The 17,937-nt window shown below is 37.7% G+C and overlaps 1 protein-coding gene across 3 annotated transcripts in view; it reads left to right on the plus strand.

Annotated features, from left to right (window-relative positions):
- Positions 1–17,937, plus strand: part of CENPF (centromere protein F) — a 63,558-nt gene that overhangs the window by 6,876 nt on the left and 38,745 nt on the right. For all 3 annotated transcript variants that reach the window (XM_049112102.1, XM_049112103.1, XM_049112104.1), the window contains exons 4-7: positions 3,966–4,087; positions 4,460–4,554; positions 7,512–7,803; positions 8,942–9,144. In XM_049112102.1, the coding sequence (XP_048968059.1) occupies positions 3,966–4,087; positions 4,460–4,554; positions 7,512–7,803; positions 8,942–9,144 (712 nt within the window). The remainder of the gene's footprint in view (positions 1–3,965; positions 4,088–4,459; positions 4,555–7,511; positions 7,804–8,941; positions 9,145–17,937) is intronic.

The following is a 17,937-nucleotide window of genomic DNA, read 5'->3' on the forward strand; positions in this document are numbered from 1 at the left end:
TTGAAACCAAGAAATTTTTTTTCTTAACATAACTCTAGTCATCTTTTTTTTTTTTTTTTTTTAAATTTTTATTTATTTATGATAGTCACACAGAGAGAGAGAGAGAGGCAGAGGCACAGGCAGAGGGAGAAGCAGGCTCCATGCACCGGGAGCCCGACGTGGGATTCGATCCCGGGTCTCTAGGATCACGCCCTGGGCCAAAGGCAGGCGCTAAACCGCTGCACCACTCAGGTTTCCCTCTTTTTTTTTTTTTTTTTTTTTTTTTTTTTTAAGATTTTATTTATTCATGAGAGACAGAGAAAGAGAGGCAGAGACACAGGCAGAGGGCGAAGCAGGCTCCCTTCAGGGAGCCGGGTGTGGGACTCTATCCTGGAACCCCAGGATCACACCCTGAGCCAAAGGCAGATGCTCAACCTCTGAGCCACGCAGGCGTCCCTAGCTCCAATAATCTTAATTCTACCTATCAAACATATTTTTCAAAGTTAAGACATTTTAAAAGTACTCTTATCTTCCTGTGAAGATAATTTAGGTACACATAAAACTTTTCCTAATTTTGTTTCCTATCCATGGGGGAAGGTGGCTATCTATAAGTTGCATGTTAGAATGAAAAATAACTTCTATCTCATCGAGTCTTTTTTTGTTGTCTTGTTTATTTTATGCCATACTAGACTCCATGAGAACAGGGACCTTGTCTGTCTTATTGGTATACCCGTGCAACTGCCAGTTGTAGGCCTTCGCATATTTGTCGAATGAATAAATGAAAGATAGGCAGTTTTTGGAAAACAGAAGCTAGGGAAGTGGAAACTTACTTTCAGAATGCCAGAATAGTTTTCTTTGAAAGCACATTTTGGCTGCTGGTTATAGAAATACTGGTATTGTTTTTATTTTTAAAGATGTTATTTATTTATTTGAGACAGAGAGAGAGAGGGCACAAGTTGAGGGAAGGGCAAAAGGGGAGGGAGAAAGAAAGAATCCCAAGCCGACTCCCTACTGAGTATGGAGTCCCATGCAAGCATGGGTCCCGTGACTCTGGGGTCATGACCTGAGCGGAAACCAAGACTCAGTTACTTAACCGGCTGAGCCATGTAGGCACCCCAGAGATACTGGTTTTAATAATTTAAACAAATTTTTTTTTTTAATTTTATTTATTTATGATAGTCACACACACACAGAGAGAGAGAGAGAGAGAGAGAGAGAGAGGCAGAGACACAGGCAGAGGGAGAAGCAGGCTCCACGCAGGGAGCCCGACGTGGGACTCAATCCCGGGTCTCCAGGATCGCGCCCTGGGCCAAAGGCAGGCGCCAAACCGCTGCACCAACCAGGGATCCCTGTTTGTATTTTTAACATTTTAGGCAAACATACTTTTGTATACATATCTGTATTTTATTGCAAAGTGACATTTGGTAGCAACATTTGCAGATATAAAGTGCTGAGTTGTGTGTGATACCTAGCAACTTGGAAAGTGTTAGCATCATTATTATTGGTTGTTATAGTTGGGATTAGGATACTACACTTAGTTTAAAAGTATTCTTATTACCTATGATGTAGATATAGATATTTATAAATGGTATAAACCTCAGACTGTAAAAACTATTAAGAGTACAGTTTTCTAGAACATAAAAACTATAAACTACAGAAACTATTGAGTATATTCAAATTCACACCAGTAACCTTCAAGTACAGGGCAGAAACTTATCTTCTCCATCAGTGGGCTCTGATTAGGTTTCTGGAAGGTCTTCAACAAATTAGGTTGAACTATTTGAAATGGTCAAAAACGGTTGCGTATTGACAATCTCAGAGTTAAACCTAGTAGAGAACAGCTTAAATTAGTGTTTTTTTGGTGGCACTTTGTGTTTTTCTTCATAGGAAATAGGAGAAGTAAAGATTTATAGAAAAAATAGGGTATAGTTTAAAACGAATAAACTTTTTTCTAATGAAAGAATAGGCAGAGGGGGATGACATGTGGATTTGAGAGGCAAAAGAAACACTGATTTTATAAGGTTCTTTAAAATTCATCTCTAGAGTCACCAAACTTACTACACCTTTGCTAGACTGTAGACCTGACCTATTCATCATGGTAGCTACTGGCTACATATGCCTATTAATTGCTTGAAATGTGGCTATTACAAATTGAAATGTGCTGTAAGTATGCAATGCATACCAAATTCTGAAGGTTCTATACAAAAAAATGTAACTATTTCAATAATTTTAGTATTGACTATAAGTTGAAATGATAGTATTTTGAAAATATCGAGTTAAAAAATACTAAGATTAAATTCAGTTGTTTCTTGTTACTTTTTACATATTAGTAGAACCTTCCTATTGTACAGTACTGTTACCTACCATAAAATTGAATGTGATGTTTTGATTTGCAGAGCACAGTTCTTTTCAGCCCAAACATTGCTTTTTTCCTTCCCAGATTGAATTTGGATCTGAGTGGAGCTAGGGCACTGGGACACTTTCTTCACTATTTTTTTTTTTTTAAGATTTTATTTATTTATTCATGAGACACACACACACACACACACACACACAGAGAGAGAGAGAGAGAGAGAGGCAGAGACACAGGCAGAGGGAGAAGCAGGCTGCTCCATGCAGGGAGCCTGATGTGGGATTCGATCCCGGGACTCCAGGATCATGCCCTGGGCTGAAGGTGGCACTAAACCGCTGAGCCACCCGGGCTGCCCTTGTTTTGTTTTTAAATTAAACATTTTATTGATGAGAGAGTGAGTGAGAGAGGAAGAGAGCATAAGCTGGGGGGGCTGCAGAGGGAGAGGGAAGGAGCAGGCTCCCTGCTGAGTAGGGAACCCCTTCCCCCCTCGCCAGTGTGGGACCTGATCCCTGGACTCTGAGATCATGACCTGAGCCGAAGGCAGAGGCTTAACCAACTGAGCTACCCAGGCGTCGTCTTTACTCGTTTTGAGCAACACGTCCATGAGAAAGAGACTGCTGCCCATTATTAGCTGTTTGTAGATGTTCGTTTCATTTCTTGTGTTGAGCTAAAATCAGAGACATTGTAGACTTGTGAGAATTGAGTCCTCTTAACTTAGGTAGTTTGAGTCTGAAAGCTTTTCTGTATATATGTATGGGAATATTCTGTACATATATACATATATGTATATTCTGTACATATATACAGTATATAGCTTACTTTTACCATCCCATTGGGACTGTTGCCAGCCCTGTCTTCTCTACATGCACTATGTTAACTTGATGTTTGTGTCTGTGTTTTTAAAATGTCAAAATGCGTGACAGGCCTATGTTTTTGTAATTATTTAATATCACAAGTGATACTCAGTTTTGTGATTTGAGCCCATGCTTCAGGGACACCAGTTTCTAGGTTTCTTTCTTTCCTTTTTTTTTTTTTTTTTTTAAGATTTTGTTTATTTATCCGAGAGAGGGAGAGAGAGGCAGAGACACAGGCAGAGGGAGAAGCAGGCTCCATGCAGGGAGCCCGATGTGGGACTCGATCCCGGGTCTCTAGGATCAGGCCCTGGGCTGAAGGCGGCACTAAACCGCTGAGCCACCCGGGCTGCCCAGTTTCTATGTTTCTGAAGTTCTGGGGGTTTTGTTTATTTGTTTGTTTTAAATATTCCTGTCTTTAAATATTCTCTTTAAATATTCCCTTTGGCTTAGAGTATACAATTTGCTCAGAATAAATCCCCAGCCTCTCAACTCTACTACAGTGTGGTCATTTCAGATCTTCACTGTAACCTTTATAACATTGTAATTATTGGTTTATATTTCTGTTTCTCTAACCAGAGTGAGTTCCTTTGAAGGGGGGGGACTGAGTTTAGGTCTGTCACATAAGTGAATTCTTATTAAAATCTGTTGGATGGATGAAATGATAAGAATTCTTAGAGGGTGGGGTTTTTGTCAGTTTATTACCCTTAGGGAACATGTGGTGCTGGCGTTCTGTAGCGTTTGCTCTGATTTGGTGTCCTCTTGGGTCCTTTTTCTAACAGGTGTAAATCTGAACTTGAAAGAAGCCAACAAACCGCACAGGCTGCAGATGTCTCTCTGCATTCATGCACGACACCACAAAAAATTTTTGCAACTCCACTAACACCAAGTCAATATTATAGTGGTAAGGATTTTTTTTCCTTCATAGCTCTTTTACTGGGATTTTAATGTGGCCAAAGAAATCAATTAATTCATCTTTGAATTTAACTTTTAACTTGGGCATTAAAAAAGGAACCCTTTTAATTTGGGCATTAAATGGGCTCCATATCCATTTGTGTATCTGTTAAGCTACCAGGTTAATTAAGCCTTTAAACTTTTCATTTTATCCTGTAGTGTATTTTAAAAATAATTCTGGTTTGGAATATCCAAACCCAGCATCTGTTTACGTAGGGTACCACGATATTCGTTCCTAGATTATTGTAATGATTGTTGATCTGTGAACTCCTTTATGAGATCAGTGACCAAAGTAAAACTGTATATCATTATCTTTGTTTAGGTTCCAAGTATGAAGATTTAAAAGAAAAATATAATAAAGAAGTTGAAGAACGAAAAAGATTAGAGGCAGAGGTTAAAGCTTTGCAGGCTACTACAGTAAGTTAATTGTGGGCCTAATGATAGAGCATGCAGTTGAAGTCCCTCGGTATTAGGAGTACAAGGTTGGAGAAGAAATCTGGTTCATGGAGAGCTTGACACATTTTTCTTACATTGAGAATAGAAAGTTCCTGGCCGATTACGTTAGTTATAATTACTTTTTTGGTTTTATTTTAATCAATCAATTAATTATTTTTAAATATTTTATTTATTTATTCATGAGAGACACAGAGAGAGAGAGGCAGAGACACAGGCAGAGTGAGAAGCAGGCTCCATGCAGGGAGCCTGATGTGGGAATTGATCCTGAGACTCCAGAATCAGGCCCTAGGCCGAAGGCAGGCACTCAACTGCTGAGCCACCCAGGGATCCCACTTTTTTGGTTTTAAAAACAAGTTGGGGGGATCCCTGGGTGGCACAGTGGTTTAGCACCTGCCTTTGGCCCAGGGCGCAATCCTGGAGACCCGGGATCGAATCCCACGTCGGGCTCCCGGTGCATGGAGCCTGCTTGTCCCTCTGCCTGTGTCTCTGCCTCTCTCTCTCTCTCCGTGTGTGTGACTATCATGAATAAATAAATAAAATCTTTTTTTTTTTTTTTTAATAAAATCTTTAAAAAAAACAAACAAAACAAGTTGGAGTAAAAAAAATAGTGTGGGGAGATCAGTTTATCCTTAGATACTAGATGTTCATCAAATTCTACAGAAGCTGTAGCCATATAATTATTTACCCATTGAGATCTAATGGTAAGGAAAGGGTAGGACCAGGGCCATTGCAGACACTCACTGGCTGGCTTTAGGCCATCGATTGCTTCCCATTCAATCCTTATGGGATGTGCTGATTGCCGCCAGGTACATGGGGTTTGAGGGTCATTATTTATATGAAATGCTTATATTTTTTATTTAAAAATTTTTTTAAATTTATTTATTCATGAGAGAGAGGGAGAGGGGCACATAGGCAGAGGGAGAAGCAAGCCTCATACAGGGAGCCTGATGTGGGACTCGATCCTGGGACTCGAGGATCACACCCTGAGCCGAAGGCAGGCGCTTAACTGCTGAGCCATCCAGGTGTCCCTGAAATGCTTATTTAGAGGAGAATGCAATCAAGATAATCTCCTCATTTATGTTAAATAAGTTGCTGGATAGGGTTTTAAACTCCATTTTGGTGTGGGTAAATGAGAGATCTGGGCGAAGATGTTTGTTTAATACCAACAAAAGAAACAAAATGCGGGTTTCAGAAAAACCCCTGCTTTTAGTTTAGGGACTGACCCTAAATATATGTGATATCTATAGAATTTCCCTTTGCCATTTCTGTTTGTGTGATGTTATTTGCTAGAAAAAAAAAAGGAACAGAAAAGAAAGAAAGAAAAAGAAGAAAAAGAAACAAAGAATTCCCAGTTTTGCACTTAATGTATTTCTGATAACCATAAGAACTGGGTGAGATGGGACAATTCAGCAAACAGTTTAAGGCTGGATATAGAAGTAGATACTTTAAATACTGAGCATCACCAAAAAAATAAATAAATAAAAAAAATAAATACTGAGCATCACAAAGTACTTGTTACAGCTTTAACACTTGAAATTATTTGCATGCTTTAACCCTTGTTTGGAGGTCCCCAGGATTCTGATACGTAGCAAAGGTATCGCTTCTTATGGTGCATAAAAATTAAACAGTTGTTCTCTGATTTGTCTTAGAAATATCATGTGCTTTGTGATCCAGTTCAGTCATTGGTGCCCATTGGTGCTTTTTTTTTTTTTTTAGGATTTTATTTATTTATTCATGAGAGGCATAGAAGGCAGAGACATAGGCAGAGGGAGAAGCAGGCTCCTTGCAGAGAGCCCGATGTGGGACTCGATCCTGGAACTCCAGGATCACACCCTGAGCTGAAGGCAGATGCTCAACCACTGAGCCACCCAGGCATCCCACCATTGGTGCTCTTGACATTGATTCCTAGAGGTTTTTTTTGTTTTTTGTTTTTTGTTTTTTTCTGGAGGAGTTTGAATCTCTATGAACATGAAACCTTTGGCAAGAATAGCTTTTGCTATAAAAAATTCAATGCAGTATCTATAGCCATGTCTTGATATTTGCCAGAATGGAGGTAGAGAGAAGAACAAAAGAGAAGCCTGGGTGGCTCAGTTAAGTGCCTTTCTTCGGCTGAGGTCTTGATCCTAGGGTCCTGGGATCGAGTCCTGTGTCAGGCTCCCTGCTCAGCAAGAGGTTCTGAGCTTCTCCCTCTTCCTCTGCCCCCACCCCCCATCCTCCCACTCATACTCTCTCTCAAATAAATAAATAAAATCTTAAAAAAAAAAAGAGAAAGAGAAGAACAAAAGAAAGAGATAAAGGGGATTTATTTGATGAGCCCTGAGAAATATATAGAATTGTTGAATCATTGTACACCTAAAACTAATATGATACTGTATGTTAACTATACTTGAATTAAAAAAAAAAAAGAATTCAAGGCAGTAGCAAATCCACAACTGTGTATTATATAACATAAAACACCTTATATGACATCTTTTGGGAGTGGTATGGTAGAAAGTGAGATTCTTGAAAGAGTTCTTTAGGTTAATATTTAGTTTTGATTCTCTATGTGCAAAGTTATGAGGGGAGGCCACCAAGGACAGGCAAAGGAAAACCAAATTTCAGAATTCAAAATGGTGGTGAATACTCACTTATATTTAATGGAGTATATGAGGGCTGCAGAATAAATATAAAAACTGAACCCATGTTAATAGATGGGACTCAGATGGTATTGGCTTAACCCTTCAATGCTAAAGTCTAACCATTAGAATGTTCTCGCCCTGGATATTGGGAGCTAATGGTTCCCTTAACTTGAACATTCATTCTTGGCACACAGCAGAAGTGTTAACTTCTTGGCATTATGTCTTTATGTTCTGTCTGAAAATAAATAGCCTTGAATATTGAGATGTGTAACGTGTTCTAAAGAGTTTCTATCTTTACAGAAAGTGAGTCAGGCTATTCCCCAAAGCACAATGAATCACCGGGACATTGCACGGCATCAGGCCTCTTCATCTGTGTTCTCATGGCAACAAGAAAAGACCCCAAGTCGGCTTTCATCGAGTGCACTAAAAACTCCCATGAGAAGAGATTTGTCTGCAGCTCACTTATCTGGGGAACAAGAGGTGACTCCAAGTAGATCAACTTTGCAAACAGGGAAAAGAGATGCTAATGGCAGTTTCTGTGATAATTCGAACAATTCTCATCTTTTGGACCAATTAAAAGCCCAGAATCAAGGTAACTTTTTGAGCTAAATTGAATTGAAATTAAATTTTTCCTGAAGTAATTTCAGAGGTAATCCTAAATGTTTTTAGCCCTATGAGATCCTCGTGTATTTTGTTAGACACATTAGAGGTCAACATCTCAATCTGGTGATAGGAAATAGTGTTTGGGGAGAGAAACGGTTTAGGGATGTACTTTTTTTTTTTTTTTTTGTACTAAAAAGCTGGTGCCCTAAAGCCTTCAAAAGTAGGATGAGTGGCTTTCTCTTTCTAGAAGTAGGGAGTACAGGTCAGTTATAGTTGGCACTCCTTATACTTTTCCCCTGGCTAATATTGTGGCCCATGGAATAAACCTGTGGTCTGTACATCTTTGGCCAGGGGTGTGGCATGTGCCTACAGAGCATCTTTGCTCTGTACTGCCAGGTTGTCCATATGGGAACAAACCTGTAACCTTGGCCGGGGTACCACACTGCAGCTGACAGCCAAGGGGACCAGGTGGTGTTTTGGAATCTACTCTGCAGACTATGATAATTTCCAGTGGTATGATATATTGAAAATCACCATCAATGTTCACTGGTGAGAATTGTCACACTGCCAATGCCATTGGAACCACTGTTGTGTGTATGTAGGAAAAAAAATTAAAAATTATTGTTAATTTTGGCAGTATAGGAGGTTCACACTGTCTTGATCTTTCCTGGAGGTAAAGCTACCAGAGGATATGGGAGGGTGAATTTTGTACTGCTTTGAGCTCATTTGTATTGATATGGGCACAGAACAAATATTAGTTTGCCAGTGTATCAAACCAAGTGGTAATTTTAACGTAGGGTATCATATGGGATGCGCTTTTTGTAGCCACAAAAAAATACTCTTCGTGATTTTAGAAAACCATTTTCTTTCCCAACTTTCTCTGAAAGCATTAGAAAATTTGTTTCTTCTGCTTCCTATGGGGTATTTGAATACAAGTGATAGAGACTAACCATTGAAATTAAATCCAATTAAAGTAGTTTCCATGTTTAGTGCCAATTGACTTATATCTGTCCCACCAAAGACTTCCGAGCAGGGTAATAACATAAATGATACATTCTGCCTTTAGTTGTAAATTTTTTGTGAAAAATAGATATTAACTAAAGTGTGGGTTTTGTTTGTGATTTAAGAGCTAAGGAACAAGATAAGTGATTTGGAACTACATCTGCAAGGACAAGAAAAAGAGATGAAAGGCCAAGTGAATAAATGTCACGAACTCCAACTCCACCTGGAGAAAGCCAAAGCGGAATTAATTGAAAAAGAGAAAATTTTGAATAAAAGTAGGGATGAACTCATGAGAACAACAGCACAGTATGACCAGGCATCATCCAAGGTACTGGACTTTTCGTGCATTGTTGAAAACCTACATTTTGTCATCGAGTTCTTTGGAAATTCTTTCCATACAAAATTTTAACACCTAAAGTTATGAAATAAATGTTAGTAATGAACCTCATTAATACACACTAGGCAGTATTGGTACAATTGAACTAGTAAGTTCTTTTAGAATTGGGTAGATGTGGGGTCAAATCCAGATTGCATGTTTTCCCAGCCAAGTGACTTGGGCAAGTCACTGATCTCTTGTCCATCCAAGAGGGTGGGGAAGATTAAGATTATGTATATATTGCACTTGACATATGCAAGAGGTGACTAAGTGATGGAACTTTCAAAGCGGTTTAGGACTTAAGATAAAATTTAATTGATCGACTTTTGGATCCAATGTGTGTACTCCCAAAATTTAAGCTTAATGCTCCAATTAAGGCCAAGCTTCTTAGCGTGTTTGAGGGTGTTTTGTTGTTGCTTGGCCCCCAACCTACCTCTAATGTTTTATTCCTTTTTTTCTATTCATTTATTCAGACTCATTTGACAAATATTTGTTGACTGTCTACTGTTTGTCAGGCACTGTTCTAGACCTGGGGTGAAGCAGTGAGAAAATAGACAAAAACTATTGCTTTTGGAGAGCTTCATCGTAATGGTGGATGTAGCATAAATATATAGTTGTGTAGATAATATGGCGTATGGTAATAAGTGTAGAGAAAGGTGAATTATCTTCTAGGACCAACTGATTATTTGGTGTTTCCTGAACCCAGTCTTCATCTGGGTCCAGTGTTTCTTTCTTCTTCTAATTCTTTTTTAATTATTTATTTTAGAGACAGCATGTGTACATGCAGTGGGGGGCAGAGGGTGAGAGAGAATCTCACTCAGACTCCCTGCTGAATGAGGAGCCTGATGTGGGCTTGATCGAGGGGCTCGATCTAATGACCTTGAAATGACTTGAGCCAAAATCAGAAGTTGGATGCTCAACCAACTGAGTCACGCAGGTGCCCCGATCTGGGTCCAGTGTTTTGCTCACATTTGCCTTTCTGCGTGGCATACTCTTTTCTTGGAATACTCTTGATATTTTCCTCAACCTGTGAGCTCCTTCATCTCTTATGCAGTGAGATCTTTTCTCCTGGCATCTCTCTTAATGACCTTTTTATTGTCATCACTTGTGTCCTGGCCCTGTGGGTTCCCACACTTGGCTAATTGTCAGAATCACTGAGAACCTGGCAAAACTAATCCTGTTAGACCTTTGTCTGATGTGGGCTTAAGGAATTTACTTTTAATCAACTCTAGATATTTCCAAGGCAGTAGATAAGAACCACTGTAGTAGGTAGACCTCTGTGTTCTATTTGCCTCCTGAAGGCAGGTTCGTTAGTTCACTCTTCCCTCTTTTCTTTTCTTTCTTTAAAAATTATTTTAAGGTAATTGTAGATTCACATGTAGTTGTACAAAATAATAGCTTTTAATATGGTGTGTTACGTTGATGGCTTTTCAAATATTTGAACAAGCCTTATGTCCTTAGAATAAGCCCAACATAGCCATGGTATGTAATTCTTTTTATATATTTCTGGATTTTATTTGCTAACCATTTGTTGAGGATTTTTGTGTCTATATTTATGAGGGATTTTAGTCAGCTGTTTCCTATTTTTGTTTTGTCCTTGGTATTTGTATGAGAAGTCATACTAGTTTCATAAAATGAATTGGGAAGTGTTCTCTCCTATTCTGTTTTTGGAAGACATTGTGTAGAATTGGTGTTATTTCTTCTTTATGTTTGATAGAATTCTCCATGAAACCATCTGGGCCTGGAGATTTCTTTTTTGGGAGTTTTAAAATAACCAATTTAAGGGGCACCTGGGTGGCACAGTCAGTTGAGTGTCTGACTCTTGATTTCAGCTCAGGTCATGATTTTATGGGTTATGAGATCAAGCTCCACGATGGGCTTTGTACTCAGTGTGGAGTCTGCTTGAGATTTTCTCCCTCTCCCTCTGCCCCTCCCGCTGTGCTCTCTCTTTCTCTCTCTCTAAAATGAATAGATCTTTTAAAAAATTGCAAATTTAACTTTTAAAATAGATATAGGGCTATTAAAATTATTTCATGGGCAGCCTGGGTGGCTCAGCCGTTTAGTGCCGCCTTCAGCCCAGGGCCTGATCCTGGAGACCTGGGATCAAGTCCCACGTCATGCTCCTTGCATGGAGCTTGCTTCTCCCTCTGCCTGTGTCTCTGCCTCTCTTACATTCTGTGTCTCTCATGAATAAATAAATAAAATCTTAAAAAAAAAAAGTATTTCATACTGAATGAGTTGGGATACCTTGTGTTTTTAGAGGAAATGGTCCTTTTTATCCAAATTTTTAAACTTAAAAATGTAGTTAATTTGTAGTAATTCTTATTCTTTTGATATTGTTAGATAATATTCTCTGTTTTTGATATTTCTGTCTTGTTTTCTCTTTGTCAGTCTTGCTAGAGATATGTCAATTTTTGTCAGTAATAACAATAAAATTTGTCAATTTGTTATTCTTTCCAAAGAATCAGCTCTTTTGTTCGTTTATTGTCTATTATTTTCTTTTTCCAACTTTATCTGTTTTTACTCTCTTATTTTCCTCTGCTTACTTTGGCCTTATTCTGCTCTTTTTTCTAGGTTATTGAGATGGGGAGCTTAAATAATTGATTTGAAACTTTTCTTTTCCAGTGTAGGCATTTCAAAGTATAAATTTCCCTCAGTACTGCTTTAACTGTGTCCTACAAATTTTGATATATTGTATTTTTTATTCCATTCAGTGTATTTTTAAAACATTTTTCTTGAGACTTCCTCTTTGCCTCATGGATTACATAGAAATACCTTGTTACATTTCCACGCGTTTGGAGGTTTTCTTCTTTCTATTATTGATTTCCATTGTGTTCAGAGAACATACTTAATGATTTCAATTCTAAGTTTGTTGAGGCTTGTTTTATGGCCTGACAATGGCCTATCTTGGTATATTTCATGGGCACTTGGAGGAAAAAAGTATTCTCTTGTTGAATGGAGTGTTCTAAAATTATCCTTAGCCCCAAATTATCGATTGGTTGTTGGTGTTGTTGAATTCTCCTATATATTTACTGGTTTCCTGTCTATCAGTTTTTGAAAGAAGGATGGTGAGAGTCTTCTGTAATTGTTGATTTATCTATTTCTTCTATCTGCAGTTTTCACTTCACATATATTTTTTTAAGATTTTATTTATTTATTCATGAGAGACACACAGAGAGAGAGGCAGAGACACAGGAAGAGGGAGAAGCAGGCTCCATGCAGGGAGCTGGATGTGGGACTCAATCCTGGGTCTCCAGGACCAGGGCTGAAGGCGGCACTAAACCGCTAAGCTACCAGGGCTGCTCTCGCTTCACATATTTTATAGCTCTGTAGCATATGCATTTGGGATTGCTATGTCTTATTGGCTGATTGACCTTTCTCATTGTATTATAGCCTTCATTGTCTCTGGAAATTTTCTTCATTCTGAAGTCTACTCATTCTGATATTAACATAGCCACTCCACGTTTCCTTTAATGTTTGCATGATGTATTTCTTTCTGTCTTTGGGCTTTCAGCCTATCCTTTTATTATTATATTTGAAGTGAGTTTTGCATAGACAATATATAGTTAGATTTGTTTTTTTATTATTATTATTATTTATTATTTAATCTACTCTTCCACCATCTGTCTTTTAATTAGCATATTTAGGCCATTTACATTTATTGTAATCACTGATAGGGCATGGCTTAAAACTGCTATCTTATTTATTGTTTTCTATTTCTTTTTGTTTTTCATTTTATTGTTTCCTGTAGGTTACTCAAACATTTTATAGAATTTCATTTTAATTTATCTAGTGTTTCTGGATGTATTTCCTTGTAGAGCTTTTATAGTGAGTGCTCTAGATAATACATTACATATACATACCATTTATCTGTCTGCTGGTTGTCATGTAAGCAGCTCTAATGGATTACAGAAAACTTACTATTCTTTTCATCCTTTTACTTTCCCCTATTTATAATCCCATTTTCTTAAGTGTTTTCCCTACCTACATTTAGAACTACTTCAGACAGTCTTAGAATTTTTGCTTTAGCTGTCAAACATAACTTAGACTTTCTTTCTCTTCTCCATTTTTCTATCATTTATACCAATATCGTTGCTTACTTTGTTTTCTTCTTTCCCAATCTCTTCCAAGGTTCCTTCTTTCATCAATTCCTTTTTGTTTAGAGAACTTCTTTTAGCCTTTTTTTTTTAGGGTTGATCTACTGGCCACATACTCCCTTAGTTTTCATTTCTCTTGATACTTTATCCTGGCAGGTATTTCCTCAGGATACAGGGATTCTAGGCTGACTCTTATCTTCTTTCAGCACTATCATGTATTTACCTTGAGTCCCAAAGTCCCTAGTCACTCAGTCTTCTTCTCCTTTCAGAGCTTTCTTAACATTTGTGCAGGTTTTGAATTGTTCTTGATGGCAGGAATAGGGAAATGTATGTTTATTCTATCTTCCTGGAAGTGTTAGTCTAGGTTTATTTTTCAGACATTCTCCTAGTGCAATGCTTTGTGTAGAGATCTGCTGATAAATACTAATTCAGTGTATGAGGGTGCAATGGAGGGTCAATGGGACCATGACCTACCTTGACATACATATTTATTCACTTTGTGCAGTCTGAGTTTGTAGGTTGTTTTTCTAAGTTAAAAAGACTTGGATTTGAGCCCTGGTTCTGACACATCTCAATTGTTTTGTTTTTGAATTCTGAGCCTCCACTGCCTAATCAATAAAATGGTGTTAATAGTGTCTTTGTCATAAGTTTGTTGTAAAGATAAAGATAACTTTTGTAAAGGCTTTAGCATAGTGCCTGGCACATGGTGAATTTATAATAATATATTAGTTATTATTGTGTTGAGTTCCTTGTTATTCAAGTTTATTTTCAGTTGCATTTCTGCCAACTCAAGCCTTCTTATATATAAGAATTAACTTATCCTATTATACTTTATCTTACTGGTTTTGGTGTGAAAGGATCACTGAATCTTTGTTTTATCTAACATATTTGATAAGGTTTCTTCTTACCATATCATGAATGAAAACTTTTGACTAGAACAGTGCTGAGAAGACAGCTCTGGGTTTCTATTAGAAGCCATCCCCCGGCCCAGGTTCTTAAGACTCATTTGTTCAATGCTTTCTGGATTCCTTTTTTTCCAGAGAGCTACAAATCTACCTAACTGAAAATTCAGTCTGTCTTTCTCCCTCTTGCCTCTTAGGATAATAGGACCTGGTCAAATGTGTTGCTGAAATCAAATTATGCCTTGTTTATGCTGTTCCCTGACCTACCATTAGAATTACCCATTAAGTAAAATGGAACTAATTCAATCAAAATCAATACTATGTTTCTTTTTTTTTCCCCCCACGATTTTATTTATTTATTCATGAGAGACACAGAGAAGCAGAGACATAGGCAGAGGGAGAAGCAGGCTCCCTGCGGGGAACCGAATGTGGGACTTGATCCTAGGACCCTGGGATCATGACCTGAGCCAAAGGCAGACACTCAACCACTGAGCCACCCAGGTGCCCTACCATGTTCTTTTGTGAACATACGCTGTTTCTAATATACTTCTTTTCTAAGTATTTACGAACTGTGTGGGATACAAAATATGAACTCATGTAGAAGCATTGAGTCTGGCAGCACACCTAGAGTTCAGCACCCACGTTTCACAGATGAAAACTCAGGCCCACGGTGCTAAGTGAGTGCCCAGAGTCATATACTACATATTTTCAAGGATTTCAGCTCTGGACACTATTTTTAGAATATTATGGAACATTCATGACACCTACTGGTCATCTACTCTTATGTGGATTATGCATCATCAGTATCAGAATGTCATTGTACAAAATTTAAATAAAAGGTAGATGTTTTCTAAAGGCTCTTTTTAAAACTATTTTGTACTAACAAAGAATTCTGGATTCTGAGAGCTGTTAGTGGAATATGTTGCAGTTTGAAGGAGGACCAGCAGAGGGCACCAAGGGTTCATTCGTCTCTGTATGGCATGGGTTTTTTTTTTTTTTTTTTTTTTTTTTTCCCTGAGAATTGTCAACCACCGAAATTTGGACCATCATTTGGGCGGTGATTTTTTTTATCTGGGTTGTTTACCGCTGCATCCCAGGTGCCTGGCACAATGCTTGACACATAGCAGGCTCTCGATAAATATTTGTTAGATTCATATTGATTATTATTATAAACAATTTCTGTAATGCTTTTTCTTGGGGATTTAAAAATTTAAGAAGAGTAAAGATAACAAAATGTATCTTAATGTCCAAGGCCATGGATTAATTTGACCACTGGCTCAATTATTTTTCTTTTTGAATTTGGTATATTTAAAGTTCTGATAGTTGGAAAATCATTTAATCATTAATGACCAGCTTTGTTTTTCTTGTCTTTGGTTAATCATTGGTCTCTGACTGGTCTTCTGGCAAAGTATTACATAGTATTTTATTTTCCTCCAATTTTTCTATTAAATTTCTAGTATTTCTAATAGTTCAAAATGAGACTATAGTGAGTCTCAGAGAAATACTTTAGAAGAGAGATTTGCCAAATTGGGGCACATTTCTTTTAGATCAGGGATACTCCCCCACGGATATAAAGTGTTCTTATTCTTCCTGGAAACTTGAGAGTTGTTTTGTAGGGCATTTTAAGGATTTGAAAATTCATATCCTACATAGGGAAGATTCAGAGGAATGGGTTTCAGCACTTGATTTTTTTTTTTTTTTAGCCCTTGATTTAAGACAATTTTGCTCCAATTTAATTTTAGAAAGGCATCCTAAGTTATGATTATTTCATATTTTAAAACTTATTTTAAGGTATTGGCGAGGTACAAAGGCAAAAGAATGTTCTTTCTGTTGCTTAGGGCAGCTTGGTTAAAAACCAGTTATGATAATCTCTGGGGTGCTGTGAACCTTCAGAAATTTTTTTTTTCTGGTTAAAATTTATTTATTTATTTATTTATTTATTTATTTATTTATTTATTTATTTTTATTTTTTAAATTAAAAAAATATTTTATTTTTACTTATTCATGAGCGTTACAGAGAGAGAGGCGCAGACCAGGCAGAGGGAGAAGCAGGCTCCTCACGTATGGAACCCGATGCAGTACTTGATCCCTGGATGTCAGGATCATGCCCTGAGCCTAAGGCAGATGCTCAACCGCTGAGCCATCCAGGCGTCCCTACTATTTTTATTTAAATTCAATTTGCCAGCATATAGTATAACACTCCATGCTCATGACATCATGCCTTCCTTAATACCCATCACCTAGTTACCCCATCCTCCTATCCCCCTTCCCTCCAACAACCCTCTGTTTTTTAAGATTAAGAGTCTCTCATGGTTTGTCTTCCTCTCCGATTTTTCCCCACTCAGTTTCCCTTCCCTGCCTTATGGTCCTTTTCCTATTTCTTATGTTCCACATGAGTGAGACCATATAATTGTCTTTCTCCGATTGACTTATTTCACTCAGCATAATACCCTCTAGTCCCATCCATGTCGATGTAAATGGTAGGTATTTGTCCTTTCTGATGGCTGAGTAATACTCCATTGTATATGTAGACCACATCTTCTTTATCCATTCATCTGTCGAAGGACATCATGGCTCCTTCCACAGTTTGGCTATTGTGGACATTGCTGCTATGAACATTGGGGTGCAGGTGTCCTGTTGTTTCACTACATCTGTATCTGGGATAAATACCCAGTAGTGCAGTTGCAGGATTGTAGGGTAGCTCTATTTTTAACTTCTTGAGGAAACTCCACACTGTTTTCGAGAGCAGCTGCACCAGCTTGCATTCCCATCAACAGTGCAAGATGTTTCCCCTTCTCCACATCCTCACCAACATTTGTTGTTTCCTGTCTTATTAATTTTAGCCATTCTCATCAGTGTAAAATGATATCTTATTGTGATTTTGATTTGTATTTTCCTGATGACAAGTGATATGGAGCAGCATTTCATGTGCCTGTTGGCCTTCAGAAATTTAAAATGGTGCAGTGGGAGCATTGTGGAAAGAGGCATTTTAATATTTAAAATTTACCACAAAATAGAAACAAACTTGTCTTTGGTTAGTTGAAAGAAACTATCATATGAGAGTAATGGGTACCCACTGATTATTTCACAGCTTCTAAATTACACAGGTCAGCATCATTGCATTTGAACCTCTCATTTCCATGCAACAAAATATTAGATGAATCTTTATCAGAAATGCTGATTTCTTTTTTCCTAGTGCAAATTATGAAGTATTCATCTAAATGGTCTAATAGTTTACATCCCTTCTAATGTTTCCCAAATATAAGCTTTACATATGCTAAAATAATTATAGTGGTTTTAATATTTGTTGATCGTTTTATTCTATTTACTTATTAGTTTATTTTTTTTTTTTTGAAGTTTTATGTAAATAATCTCTACACCCAAAGTGGGATTTGAACTCACAACCCCAACAGTCACACACTCTACTGGCTGAGCCAGCGAGGTGCCCCCACTGATCATTTAAAATCCAACTTTATTTTTTTTTTTTAAGATTTTATTTATTTATTCATGAGAGACAGAGACAGAGAGGCAGAGACACAGGCAGAGGGAGAAGCAGGCTCCTTGCAGGGAGACTGATGTGGGTCTCAATCCCGGATCCCAGGATCATGACCTGAGCCAAAGACAGATGCTCAACCACTGAGCTACCCAGGTGCCCCTAAAATCCAACTTTTAATGAAACAAAAATATCAAAATATAAAGATGAACTTGGAAGTCTCAGGACTAATTTTTCTAAAATTCAAAATAAT

The sequence above is a fragment of the Canis lupus genome, chromosome 7 (genome assembly GCF_003254725.2).
Source record: "Canis lupus dingo isolate Sandy chromosome 7, ASM325472v2, whole genome shotgun sequence".
NCBI lineage: Eukaryota > Metazoa > Chordata > Mammalia > Carnivora > Canidae > Canis > Canis lupus.